Raw genomic sequence first — 14,554 nt, 5'->3', positions numbered from 1 at the left:
TATTTTTTGTGAGCTTGGCAAGCTTACTTTGGACAGACGTCTTGTAACAAATTTGCTTTGGTGGGCCCTTTTTCACTTACATATGCCCCAACTCATCCCCCACACCACAAACAACTTCGGACCGAATGTATCTAATGTTTGCCGAGTTTCATTGTCGTCAAGGGCACCCATAAGTTAAAGAAAATCGTGAATACTGCATCCACTGTTCCAAGGACATTTGTCCAGTAGCTCCTCCAAGAACCGGAAAAAAAAGCTTCATAAGGCTGTTGTAGTAATTCAATAACTCATGCTAGTCTGGTTTAACAGGTTTTTCCTGGTCAGCATGGTTTCACTTGAAGTAGCAAGAAGGCTTGCTTTTGCAGAATATTCCTTATACGATACAGGGCTGGTAATCCTACATTCAGTTTTGTTTTATTTTACGCTTTAAGTGACCTCTGGCAACAGCATCTCTTTAATTAAAGATCCAGCAAGAGGAACCAGTCAGTTATATTTACGTGTTGCGTGGACCTCTGCATTCCATGCAGACGCATGCATGCATTCCCCCACCTCCATGTAAACGGGCCCTTGTTAGTATACAGGAAGACAATTTTACCTAGGCTTAATAAATCAGTTTATGGAAAGAAACGACAAGACGCTAATTAGTATGCGGGAAGGCAATCATTAGTTTGCAGAAAGGCACCTCTATCTTGGTTTTACTAAAGAGGAGACGTCATTGACTATCCAAACTATATCCTTAGCTGTCACAAAATAAGAAGTAAATCATCCCTTCCTTTAGCTACTTAAAGCAAAACAGGGAAGCTGTATCTGTATGTGTGTTTTTTAGGTTTGTGATTTTAGAGAAATAAAATAAGATCGGTATGATTTTATCGTAGTTTTTTTATTACTTTACTTCCCATTACATAACTTAATTACATCACTTAAAACCATAACAAATGAAATTTACGACTTAAGTGATAAGCCGGGTCTAAAAATAATGCATCCCTTGAAACGGACAAAAAAAAATTTAATAAATTGAAGAGGAACTTTAATTTAACAGCTAATCTAACCTCGTTCCCAGCGCTTTTTCGCGAAAGCAAAAAACCTTGTGAACAAGGGCGCAGCTAATGGCTACACCGCCCTCTGAAAGCAGTCGTTTCGTACATTTCTTCTGAGGAAAATTATGTCAAATATCTGTTGTTGTTGTTGTTGTTTTTTTCACTGCCCCGTTTCATGTTGTTCCGGCTGAGACCTTGATACACCTCTAAACTAGAAGATTTGTGGGAATGCGACACTTAAAGGGCGACATGTCTTATCTGTTAGCCATGAACCCCGTCCAGTGTTGAGAACAACTTTATTACTTTTGATTGGCGTCATGGTATCTGATTCGAATTAAATAAGCAAGTGAATCGTATAAGGAAACCCTGGCATCCACGATAGGTATTTTACTGCCAAATATGGGCTATATAGGTGTGAAGGGTATCTTTTTCAAGCAGTTTAGTCTGTAATGGCAGGGGCGGATCCAGGATTTTTTTTAGGAGGGGGTGCACTCGTCTCTTGCTCTACTTCAACACCAATAAACCACATAGTTTTTTTTTTTGCAGAATACCAGTTGTATTAAAAAACCTCAGGCCATCTCGGGGGGGGGGGGGGTGCGCACCCCCTGCACCCTCCCCCTAGATCCGCCCCTGAATGGGCTATAGACATCATGAAGTCTGCACGACTCTAAAATAGGGTATAATTTTTCGGGAAACTGATCAGATCAGTTGGTTGAAGGTGTTAGTTTAGAGAAGAGGAACTGGAAATAGACACTGACTAAAACGAAATCGCAGATTTAAATTTAACCGCAACTCAGTTTATAACAGTTTGAATGCAAGTGCACATTTGTTATAACCGAACAATTCGAGGCGAAAATGAATAAAACGGAGGATAATAGTCGTCTACTCCAAAGACAAGTTCCTTGGATAACCAGGAGCCATTATCGTGATAGGACTGAGACCGTAACTGGATACCTTCACCAGTAATGGGGTTGGTTCCATCGAAATAACCAAATGTGCTATTTTTAGCACAAATTGTGCCATGACTCATGTGATACGTGCGCTCATTTTTTTGCGAGGGCGCCGCGCAAAGGATAAGCAAACAAAGTGGCGTCGGAAATTACCTCCGTTGGAGATGAATTAATTCAATTTCTGTCATCATTCCCTCCTCTGAATTTGAGGCAAGACCTTGAGGATAACCTTTTTGACAATAACTCTGAATATGAGGACTATGAATGTAACATAAATATATATAATTCTGATCATTTTAATCACCGCAGTGACAGTGTTTATGACAAATCCAGTTACGATGAGATGTTGAAGATGTTGTTCCAAGAAAAAAAGAACTTGCGGGGTAAAGGGCGGAGAGTAAACAACAACAACAAATAATTATGTCTAATTTTCCTCAAACATATCTTTGAGTTCATGATAAATACAGCTCCACCAGCTTCAAACAGCGTCTACCGGTACACTATCCTTGCTAGCGTGGCGCAGTGGTGTAGGAGCCGACCTTCCGTGCAGATGGTCCGGGTTAGACTTTTGGCTTAGGGCTTAGCTGTTTACCTCTTTTTCGTATAATTTGGTTTTGGCTTTGTTTTTGTTTTTGTTTATTTAAAAATTATATTTTTCCCCTTTGGCTTGTTTCCCTTTATTCTTACTGCTGGAAAATAGACGCAATTGCATGACCTACTCTCCTCCAAGAACCTTAATGTCACTCTTCATAAGATATCTTAACGCCACCAGGTAAGTGGTCTTCATCATGATACTCCCAGGGATGGTGTACAGTCATTACCATAATTTTAGTAGAATCTCTTAAATCGGAATAACTACCCTCGTTCCTCCTTTTCCATTTAACCCAGAGTTTGTCAAGATAACTATGGAGGAGCCAAAATTCCGGACTGTATGGGGCTGTCACATAAAAGGCTAAGGTGCCACCAACACACTTATGAAATGGCCCGTGGTGATGCTTAACAATTGTGTTCCTAAAGACAGTAAAATTTGCTTCATGGAGGATGTTTTCTTTTTCTTCTGCATTTGGCAGTTTGCAAGAGTAATTAAAATTCCGTTTCAAGCAATGTCCATTAGTTTGAGGTAAAGAGTATTCACCATATTTAAACGGACCATTCATTACGCACCCTAAAGGAAAGACTCCATTGCCCCCCAGACCGTGAGGACCTTCATTCCATGTATCCTCGATCTCAGACCCTCGCGTCCAGTGCTCCGCGTCTTTAGACCAATCCCAGTAAGGAATTGTTATCCGGCAGTCGACCTGGCGAAGAAGATTTTCTAACTCCAGCGTATACCATCTGTGCCAGGGGAAAAAGGTTTCCATGGCTGGTATAACTGTATGCACTTTTCCTATTCTCTCATGTTCCCTTATATATCTTGGATCAGACGAAACCATTTTGAAAGCTTTTATGAAGCGTGTTCGTTCTTCAAGACTCATTTTGGTAAACTCTTTTCGAACTCTATAGCAAGAATCAAGTTTTCCATTCTTACACTTGCAGCTTCTATCACAGATGTCTTTAACGCTTTTGTTGTCTTCGCATTTCACACTGTAACCTATAAGAACGAAATAAAAAAATAATAATCATACTATTTTAAAACTAATGAAAATAATACTTGCATCAATAATAATTGGATCATTGCATTGTTCCAGAAAGCTTGTTTGCTGGGAACAGCTAAGATCCTAAGAAGGACCCTAGACACCTATGGCCGTGATAGGAGATAGCTATAATAATAATAAGAGAAAAGAATCTTTATTACAAAACCTCAATTAAAATCCTATTTACAATCAACCTGCTGTTACAAAAAATCTAATTAATTCATCAAAAACACTATCTACAATTCCATCCGTTACAAAAGAAACCCCTCGTCCTTAGGAGATAGCTTGATGCTTTGGGGAATAAGGCCACCTCTAGGTGTGCGACATGTACATAATAATAATAATAATAATAATAATAATAATAATAATAATAATAATAATAATAACAATAACAATAACAATAACAATAACAATAACAATAACAATAACAATAACAATAACAATAACAATAATAATAATAATAATAATAATATGCTTTTACTTAGGGCTTTTTATGGACACTGGTTCAGCCGTCATTAGTATAATTCGATTAATATCTCTGCATAATGGAATTCTTCATTTTATAGAATTTTGAACATTTATTATTAATTATATTTATTTCCTCTTCTTTTATGTAAGGTTAAGTTACTTCTATTTTTTAGAATTTGTAAATGAATAGTTTCTTTTTTTCACTTATTATATGTAGGATTGTTTTTGTTCTCTAATGAAGGCCGAGGGGTTTCTTTTGTAATGGATGGAATTGTAGATAGTGTTTTGATGAATTAATTAGATTTTTTGTAACAGCAGGTTGATTGAAAATAGGATTTTAATTGAGGTTTTTTTAATAAAGATTTTAATTTTTATAATAATAATAATAATAATAATAATAATAATAATAATAATTATGATAATAATAACAGTAATAATAATAAAAATAAATGGACATTTTATTGATAATAATAATTGATAAAAAAGGAATTTTCCAGGGTGATTTCCTTTCTCCACTCCCACATGTCTCTTACAAGAGGCATCTACTGGATTCCAACTCAACAAAGAAGAAGGAAAAATTAATCATTTATTGTTTAATTAATGCCAGTGATGTGAAGATTTATGGCAGGGGTGAAGGAGAAAATGATTCTCTTGTGCAGACTGCCAGAACATTTAGCAATGATGTTGGAGTGGACTTTGGTATTAATAAGTGCGCTGTGCTTGTGATGCTCGAAGAGCGGTAAACGGACGGCGGACCACATTGAAAATCTTTTAACATTTCAAATTTTCAACTATTGGTGTTCTTCCACTGCCGCCACAAAATGAAATACAGCTGCTATCAAGATCCTTCTTGGTTTTTGGGCTGAGGAAATCTTCGCCATGGAATTCAACGAAAGTAAAAGTTGAATATACAGGCTTTTACAGCAAAGTACGGGAAAAGTTCTGACTTCACGTACTTGCTTTCAGCAGCTGCGTGACAAGTTTTGTCCCGTTTTAGTTTTGTGGTTAAGTCAGGCGTAATCTTGATTATTTCAAGTCATGAGAGAAGATATGTAAATGGCTTCGCGTTTAATATACAGAAACGAAACTTTTTTTTTCTGGTTGCAAATGAAAAGGGAAAGTTTGAAAGGGAATACCCCGATCAAGCGTAAACAAAAAAATTATTCGAATTCATTTAGAATTCGCATATTTCTCTCTCTTTCTTACTCATTTTGGACGAAACGATAAATACGTTTATACACTCCCGTAGTTCTCTCGAGACCAGACCAAAATGGGCAAATTCTATACCCGTTTTCAGACCAAAAAGGCGCAGAAACACTACCCATTGGGGTGGTACATACCTATATGGCTTATATTAGGGAGTACCCATCCTCGGGTTTTAGTCCCTGAGTATTGCTCCGGCCCTGGGAATCGAACCCGCGACCTCCCGCTCTGCAGTCAAGCACTCTACCGACTGAGCTAATCCTGCCGCTAATAATAATTGCGTGAAAACGGAAATCAACCGTGGTAAATAAATTCACGTGTACCACAAGTCACCTTGGTAAAGTTTACCCGAGTAAAAATTTACCGCGGAAGATTTACCACGCGAAAGACCTTTTACCATGGTGTGTGTAACCGCACCTAATGTCATCAGGTAACTGGTTCCAAAGCTTAGGAGCGGAGATGGCGAACGCCCTGGCACCATAGTCTTCATGTTATAATCAGTCCGGGCTAAAAGCAAGGTAGATGATGATCGAAGCATGTGTGCAGTACATTACGAAGTATGGAGCTCTTTGATGTAGGAAGGCGATAGGTCAGTGGAGGCCTTTGTAGGTTAAAAGAACAATTAAATTTAATGCGTTCGGCAATGGGGAGCCAATGCAGTTGCATCAATACAGGAGTTACGTGGTCCACTTTTGAAGAAGATGACACTAACCGCGCAGCAGGATTCTGAACGGACTGTAGTTTCCGCAGTAGACGTTTAAGGATGCCATACAGCAGAGAATTACAGAAATCTAACTTCGAGGAGACAAAGGCGTGGACAAGCAACTCAGTGGTCTTGGGAGATAAATACTTCCTAATGCGAGCAATGTTCCGCATTTGATAGAAAGTTGATTTACAGAGGGACTTAACCTGAGGTATCTTAGAAAGAATACAGTTAACTGATTAGCACCAATGTCTCTGACATGTTGGGAGGGCTGGATGAGATCAGCACCGAAATGAAGTGTGATAAAAGACTTCTGTGGACTGTATTTGGAATAAAAATAAATCAGTTCCGTCTGTTTAAGCTTGTTAGCAGTCATCCATAAAGGTATGTCATTTAGGCATTTTTTGATGTTACTTATGTTATAAATTGCAATCCCAAGTAGTCGTCGCAGGAGAAAGAAGCATACAACTGGGTGTCATCAGCGTAAAGATGAAAAGCCATATTGTGATGCCGAAGAATGTCAGCCACAGGTGATGTGTAGAGAAGGTAGAGGACTGGACCCAACACGGAACCTTGGGGTTTGCCGCAATTCAATTCAGGAGAAAAGGATTTATCCAGGTCGATACATACAGTCAAACTGAGAACGTTGAGAAAGATAGGATATGAACCACTGCAATGCTGACATTGGTCGAAAATTCCGTAATAATTCATGGTTGAGTGAAGGCTTCTTAAGGAGCGGTGACAGGACTGCAGATTTAAGAGATCGTGGAAAATTACCAGTTTCCAAGGAAAGGTTCACGATGTTATATGAAACAGGTAGAAGAAGGTCGATCTGAGTGACGAAAAGAGTGGAAGGGAGAGGAACCAAGCTCGAATTGATTTGGAACCGACTTGACGAGCTATTTGAGAGAGTTCGTGGATAGTGGTGGGCGAAAAATACTCCAGGCTACAGCTTAACGTATGTAGGAGTATCAAGTGCAGCAAAATAGTCAGGGAGGTCATCATCAGGAGGCTCACTACGAAGGTTGTCCATTTTTACTTTGAAAAAGGCGGAAATCTATTAGCAAGCTAAACTTACGAGGAACAATAGGGTAGACGTTTATCAGGTTTTCTTTGAAATGGACGATCAATTGTCTTAAAGAGGGCGTGGCTATCGGTACCGGCATCATGAATCAAAGTAGAGTAGAAAGACATTTTGGCGTTGAAAACAAAGTTCTTTACCAAAGAGCATTGATCAACAAAGGCACAACAGTCAACAGGAGGCTGAGAGCGGCCCAAGCGTCTTTTCAGTTGGCGGTCGAGAGTTTTTTCGAACGCGATTATCATCAGTGTACCACGGGGCGTGGGGGCGTTGAACAATCGGCTTGGTTATCAAAGGAGCGTGCTTTTCCAAAATGGAATAGAGAATAGTGTCTTATTGATCACAAAGTTCAGTGACATCACAGGGAGGCTGATCATAAAGGTAGAGAGGTGAAACGTAGTTTATCAGATAAATGGCTCGAAGTTTACGATTAGCGACAGCTATCTTCGGGTTAGGCGGAGGTTCGTTAAGATTACAATGATTAAGATGATGAGATCGTGGACAGAGAGATTGCTGACGAAGTTCTCATTAGATCTTGTAATAATGAAGTCGAGGGTGTGATTACTTGTGGGGGTTGGGGAGAGAGAGAGAGAGAGAGAGAGAGAGAGAGAGAGAGAGAGAGAGAGAGAGAGAGAGAGAGAGAGAGAGAGAGAGAGAGAGAGAGAGAGAGTGTGTGTGTCGGTTGAGGTTAAAGCAGTTAAGAAGAGCCATAAACTTGAGGGTAGCAGGGTACGAAGCATCATCAACTTGTAAGTTAAAGTTACGACATATTAGTAATTGACCAGAAGAAGAGATCAGATCTCCAGAAAGGAGGTGAATTCTTAAAAAGATGGAAACTACTATGAGGTGAAATTGCATTTGAAAAGCGCTTCGTTTTCTACAGACGGATCACGGACGCACATCACGATTGTCCAGTTTTTGCCGTACTTCTGACCATAAAAGTTAATCCAAAAATATCTCGATAATGCTCTCATAGATTTTGCTTAAACTTTACGAACATCGAGGCGGCTTTTAGAGGAAAAAGATCCCGTGAACGATATTGGAAGGGGGTTCCCATTCCGAGAAATTCATCTTTATTTAATACAGCTGTTTCCAAATCTTTGTTAATGGCGACGTCGTTCATGCTCAAAGTTGGGAGGTTTTGACCTCAGAAACCCTGTCAAGCCACCGTTATTGTGTCTATTTGGACTTGATTTTATGCCGGTTAACATTCTCCAGGTCTTGTTTCAGCTCTTTGATGGATTCTTATTTAGATGTTCCAATGAAGATTTAATGTCGGTACATGATATTCTTCCGTGAAAATGATAAGCAGATAGCTATGCCCACCGGTTTCTCCGACAAAATTGCATACTAGCTTCGCAAAAAATAATTCTTAGTGATTAGGTGCTACGCTCCACTAGTTGTAAGGAACTTTTCTGAATATTTCCTGTAGGGTAAACCTAAACTTTAAATATGTGTTAAGGCGGAATCCACCGGGAAATTGAGTAATTTTAACTTTCAGTGGACAAAAGCCTTGTACCAGTTGTACTCCACTAGTTGTAAGGAACTTTTCCGAATATTTCTTGTAGGGTAAACCTAAACTTTAAATATGTAAATGTAAATATAATTTCAGGTTTCAAAACCTACCTTTATCAAGAAAATGTTCCAAGGTTTCGACGTCGAGATTGGGACATGCGTATTGTGATTTCTTTAGGGTGGTTCCCACAGTCAAAACGAGGTAGCGAAAAGCCTTTAAGAGGTTTCCAGGACAGCGAGGAACGGAAAAACAGCCAATTGAGGTCTGCAAAAATAAGGTTTTGAGTCACTTCCCTCGAATTCTCATTCCGAGTGAAGTAACTAATAACGGTAAGTTCAAATATGTTCCGTAGACATCTTTTTTCTCAAGCTATTGATACCTTCTCGAGATGTTACCTGTCGTTAAAACGCAAGAAGTTAACCATAAAAAGTAGCAGAGAACCGTTTAACAAGGGGCTAGACATAACAAAACAAGCCTTTTACCGATCCTTTTGTCGTAATCTACGTTATTGCACTGAATTTTTTGTGATTAGAATCTCCTATAGACGACTGATTGTAAATGTTAATCAGAAGTTTTTGTCTTCTTTTCATTCACAAAAAAAATTTCTCTTTTTTCCCGCAATTTAAATAGCTATTGTTCGAACTGGTATCTACGCTATAGAGGCCACTAGCTGTGCAAATTTATGGAACAGAGGAAAGTGGTTGCATGAGAAAAAGGTTTACCTCCCACAAGATTGGTTCAAACCACCGAACATGGTCGCCATTTCATTGTTTTGTGACTTAAATACAGTGCACAAGGCGTAGTCACATGAAACTGTCTACTGTTTCGTTTGACCTCTGTATCTCTTTATCTCTATACAGAGGGTTCTTTATTGTACCAAGAATGCGCGTTTAAACAGTGAAAGTAAACAAATAAATAAATAATATCAAATAGATACCAATCTGTCAGGAAAAAAGTTTACCATGTGCCCTTCAACCTGACTGACAATAAAAATAACTTCTAATTTGATATTCTGCCCTTATCAGTTACCACATTAATCATAACTATAAAAAAAATTCTCAAATCTGATTGGCTATAAACTGCCCTTGTTTCAGCCTTAATAGGACAGTTTTTGATTAAACAAATCGGAATCCCGCTACGTGGTCGTCCGATTTTGTTAATCACTCGCATGATTACAGACCGAATTGGACTCCACTCAGTCCTGTTACCATTACTTACAGCATTTATTAATAGCACCCACAAATTCGAATAGGCAGATTGAGTCGCGCATTTCTTTGTTAAGAGGTTAAGGGTGTGTTCTATCTCCGAAAGGAAATGTTCCATCAACATGAAACTACCACAGGGTTTATCCTAGAACGGCTTGAAATTTTTCTGATAAGTGAGCTTTATTCCTAACAGTGTTTCCACAGCAACCAATCACGCGACCACCCATACAGCAACTTTCAGTTTGTTCCTTAAGGCTTCTGAATACTAGGAGAATTTGTCTTCACTGAAACGTTTTGGTAATATAAGATTGTTTCTTGTCGATGAATGTAAGGCCCCGTAATTGGATGAAGCAAAGTCAAAACCGTCATATTATATTGATGATATGGCCTGAACACGCAGAAATTGGTTCTGTGTAAGATTTCGAACGCCATTCTGTCTAACCCAAAAGAAAAAAAAAAAGATTGGTATCCTTTACTACTAACATGACTCATTTCGCGACAGCGTCATCTCAACTTCATTCATTGTGTAAAGTGTAAGCCGTTAAAAATCTATTGCCAACGTTTCATTTCATTATCTTGAATAATGCAGAAGATAGACCACCCCCTCCAGTTTTACATATCACTTGAGTAGCTGGTGTTCGTGCCTGGTTCCCGGTTTGTCAGACGTTCAGATAGGAGGAACAAAAGACTTAGAACTGCATCATTCAAGATAAAAAGTGAAACACTACACCATTCTCTTGTTTTCTTCCTTGTTTATTTTGAGCAACAGCTTTGAATTTTTTTGTCACGTTTAGCCAAAGACTTATATACTTTCAACATGCATGAACCTTTAGCTGGAAACATTTATTTAGGAGCTAAGAAGCTAAACTGTAGTTGTATAGTTAGAATGGAAAGTGTTTCAACTGACTGCTTGTGTGACTTGTTAGCCTGGGCGTGGATTTCCTTGAATAAAAAATATTCTCAACGCATGAATATTCTTATAAATTTGTAGTCACATCAAATTTTTTTGACAGCTCCTAAGCAAAAGGTATAGGCAATTCCAAAGTCCATCTGACCCAAATAGTAATATACTGATGTAGTATTTGTTTTAAAAGTTCCGTTCGCCAGGCTAAGATAACCTTTCTAGGGGCGTAAGCTGCCTTTAGGCCATTAAGCTCGGGCTTAACAAGAATTTGGGTCAAAGTGAGCTCATGTAATTTCGTGAAAGGGCATGAAAATGGAACTCGTTTTAGTCGCTCTGATGGGCGGGTAAAACTGACAAAATTGGCCCATACAGTCGACTAACTCGAAACCTCGCTAATTCAAACCTCCCACCAACTCGAAGTAATTTTATTTGTTTCCCTCAGATCAACTTTTCTGTACAATTTTACCCTCCATAAATCGAACCATTTATGCGCGTGACAGGTCGTGAAAAAAAGCAATGAACCGTAGTCCAAAACTTTGAATTTATTTCAAAACAACTGTTTAGGTGGTCTTTGTCTGTAATTTTTTGTCAGTCCAAATTCAAATACAATATGTAACCTTTTAAAGATTAATCAAGATTTGTTGCATATCTCTTCCTGCCCTTAAAGTGAAGTTTGCATATACTCGCATTCCTCTCCATCCCCTTTTGTTATTTCTGGTTATTTGCTTCAAACTCCCAATAACTCGAACGTTTTTCAATTTCCCTTAACGCTTGAAGGTTCAAGTTATGGGGAACCCGCTGAAATTCTCTTGAATCTGTCCTTGAACACCATCTTTTAAGTAACATTTAACAAACCATTTTATCCTTGTTTGTTTTCCTGAAATATCAAGTAGCCAAGTAGATCATGCAAAACAGGTAATTTTATGCCCTGGTTACACTTCTTCACTAATCGATGTTAAAATGCAACCTCGAACTAGCCAATCCATCAGAATGGTTCTTTATTTCATTTTACTTGAAAATCGGCGACTGATCTAAAAACTAGCCGTGCTTCTGTTTTGCCTCAAACTTACTGAGATACACTGGGCGAAACAGTTAAAGACCTTACAACTGAGAAAGCCGCCACTGAGCTCATCATTTTTCTCCTCGCCAGGTCAGCGTCCACTGCGACTCTAAAGAGATACAGTCGACTCCCGATAACTCGAACCCTCTCTAAGTCGAACCAAAATCGATTTCCGCTGGATTTCCTTCATGCATTTACTGTAATTATTCCCTCGGTAACTCGAACATCCGCTAACTCGAGTGTGTTTTTGCTTACCTTCAGATACCTTCTAAATAATTTTACCTTCGATGATTCGAACCATGTTTTAAGCGCGTGGCAAATCGAAAAATCGTGTACTGCAGTCCGAAACATTTTAATTTGTTTTAAAAAATCTGTGTCAGCCTTGTATTCTGTTCAGTTAAAAAAATCACGTCCAGCCCAGTATAGTGATCAAGCGCATTAGATCTCTTGATGCCATAGCCAGAAATTTCGGACCCTTCCCCCCCACCATTGCCCAAAGGACTTTTACAACTCGGGCTTAAAAAGAAAAAAAGCGGCCGGCTGAAGCATATTCAAGAAAAAAAGTTGACGTGAAAAATGTTATATTATTTAGAGAAGAAATCAAATTAATTGTAGAACAAAACTAAATTTAAAACAATCTAATTGTAGTATACTGTAGACTAGTTGAAGAGAAAATTTATCGTAGAAAACAAAATCTAATTGTAAAGAGATTTACCATGAGCAGACCAGAGGCATGAGCAGATCAGGTCCACAACCAAAACAGTCACTTTTCGTCATTTAGCGAGTGTAAAAACGGTTGCTAGAAATAGGACATACGCTGGCTGGCCTTACCTGCAGCAAGTCACATTCTTCCATCGACAGACGTTCATTTCCACTTTCGATAGCTTTCAAAAGCCCTAGAGAAGGATATAAACATTCTTGGATCGCCTTTAATTGGCAAAATTGATCTTGTTCCATTGACATACTCTTTTCTACTAGCCCAAAAAAAGCTACGAGCCAAAGCTGTAAGTAGAGCATGTTCGTCTCTGACCAAGTTCACTGCTGCACTTCCTCGGCTGTAAAAAGAAAAGAATGGTCACCCGCCTCTATACTAATAGGTTATTCAAGTCAAGTAAGCATGAATAAATGATGATTGAATTAATGAAATCAACCTTTTACATGCTTACATAAGGAAGCACCTCTAGTATCAATTTATGCTTACTAGATAATTCAATTTAGTTTAATTCAATTTTAATAGTTTAAATTTAAATTTAAATTTACTTTAATTTTTTTGCAAGAAGTCGCTTGTGTGAGAGACGAAACACCTCGGAGCGGAAATAAACGAAAAAAATTACAATTACAAAAAGTCTTCCCTTGTGCTGCTCACTAGTCTTCGTTAAAAGAAAAGAAAAGAAAAGAAAAGAAAAAAAAGCAAGAAATGAAAATAAATGATGTTATCAGAATGGGTTGATGTACGGGTCAACCATAAACTAGGGAAAACTAGGAAGGAAAGACGATCATGTAGTATGGAGTTTAAGAAAACACCTTTGTGAATGCTAAGCCTCCTTGGCCCAGCCAAACTTGAAATAATTCTTGTTTTTGCACTTTATGAATTCTTACAACAGTGTCTGGAACCGCGATAAAAGATGGTGAAACAGCGAAATGACTACTTGCACGTGTTCCTCAAACCCTAGCCGATCTAGGAACTCTAAATAGGAAACTGTGTGCTTTGTATCCATCATCTTAACGACTATCGTCCCCTTTTAAATTTAATACATACGATGGCGTTGGGCTTGTTGAAGGCTTATGTAGCAGGAACGTGATGAGCAGTGTCGATGTCTAACATCGTGATGACTTTTAATAAGAGCAGTGAAAAAACGTAAGTCGTAGCGAAATTTCGTCTGCGTGCCGAGTAGAAGAAAAAAGCAGTAGCCATCACCTCATCGCTAAAGTAAGCGCAAGCATTATAAGTGGGTCTGATATTGCTAAGATTGCTACAATTATCGAAAAAAATTCAGCGTTGTGAACAATTAAACCTTCGTTTTGAACACATGGAAACGAGCAGTCCGTTGTCGCAAACATCGGTACCTTTCTCTTCCAAATGTTGCTTGCAATTATTCTTTCATGCAAATTGCTAAACCGCTTTTTTCGATCACAGGGAAGTCACTTCAAGACGTTTACTCAAGATTGATCTCTATTACATGCTGATGCACCTTTTAGAATCGCTCTATGCAAAATAGATAAGGAACGAAACATACTTGTCTTAAGTTCCTGCCCTTTTCTAGCCGCTACAATCGGTGCTGGAAAAAATCGTCAAACTGTGTGGTATTGTTTTTTTAAATAAAATTTCCAAGTGTTTGCTCATCGAAGCCAAGATGTGGTACATGTGTAAATGGACGCAGAGATCAGTCGACAGACTTAAAAGATCGAGACGTTTAAATGCTTGCACGCGCGCACGAGCTCTGACTATTCTCTTAGAAATGCATTTTCGTCATGGTAGTAAGTTGCTTAACAAGTAATTAGCGAGCTAGCGTTCCCGTTTGGAAATTTCTATAATGAATTAAAAATTTTTGGTGCAGAGGAATTGAAAGTGCTATTAAAGGGAAGGAAATTAAAGAGAAGCCGCAAAAATGACTTCAAACTCACGACAGTGATTTGTCCTGGGAACTTACAAAACAACGTTTGTAACTTTTCGGTCAATTCAATATAATATTCCTAAGTCTTTTTCGAGGGTATAGAGAGGAGAATAACAACTTATGTCCGGAAATGCATGCAATGGCGAAACTGGCGAAAGATCTCCAGGTGCTGGCGATTCAA

At 38.5% G+C, this 14,554-nt stretch overlaps 1 protein-coding gene across 1 annotated transcript; it reads right to left on the bottom strand.

Moving 5' to 3' along the window:
- Window positions 1–2,251: 2,251 nt before the first annotated feature.
- Window positions 2,252–12,792, bottom strand: LOC140936728 (tyrosinase-like). Its single transcript, XM_073386212.1, has 3 exons — window positions 12,590–12,792; window positions 8,700–8,853; window positions 2,252–3,575 (listed from the first exon to the last, which is right to left on the bottom strand). Exons 1-3 carry the CDS (start codon window positions 12,773–12,775, stop codon window positions 2,725–2,727), a joined length of 1,191 nt encoding a protein of 396 aa, XP_073242313.1. The 5' UTR covers window positions 12,776–12,792; the 3' UTR covers window positions 2,252–2,724.
- Between the last annotated feature and the right edge of the window lie 1,762 nt (window positions 12,793–14,554).

The sequence above is a fragment of the Porites lutea genome, chromosome 5 (genome assembly GCF_958299795.1).
Source record: "Porites lutea chromosome 5, jaPorLute2.1, whole genome shotgun sequence".
In the NCBI taxonomy this organism is placed as follows: domain Eukaryota; kingdom Metazoa; phylum Cnidaria; class Anthozoa; order Scleractinia; family Poritidae; genus Porites; species Porites lutea.
Note: the sequence above shows the minus strand (reverse complement) of the source record. Positions and strands in the feature narration are given on the sequence as shown.

Excerpts from the sequence above, each read along its gene's own strand:
- LOC140936728 (XM_073386212.1), bottom strand. The coding sequence starts at position 12,775 with ATGCTCTACTTACAGCTTTGGCTCGTAGCTTTTTTTGGGCTAGTAGAA. Across the intron at positions 8,854-12,589 it reads AAGAATGTGACTTGCTGCAG|ACCTCAATTGGCTGTTTTTC; the intron begins GTAAGGCCAGCC and ends TTATTTTTGCAG. Across the intron at positions 3,576-8,699 it reads GGAACATTTTCTTGATAAAG|GTTACAGTGTGAAATGCGAA; the intron begins GTAGGTTTTGAA and ends TCGTTCTTATAG.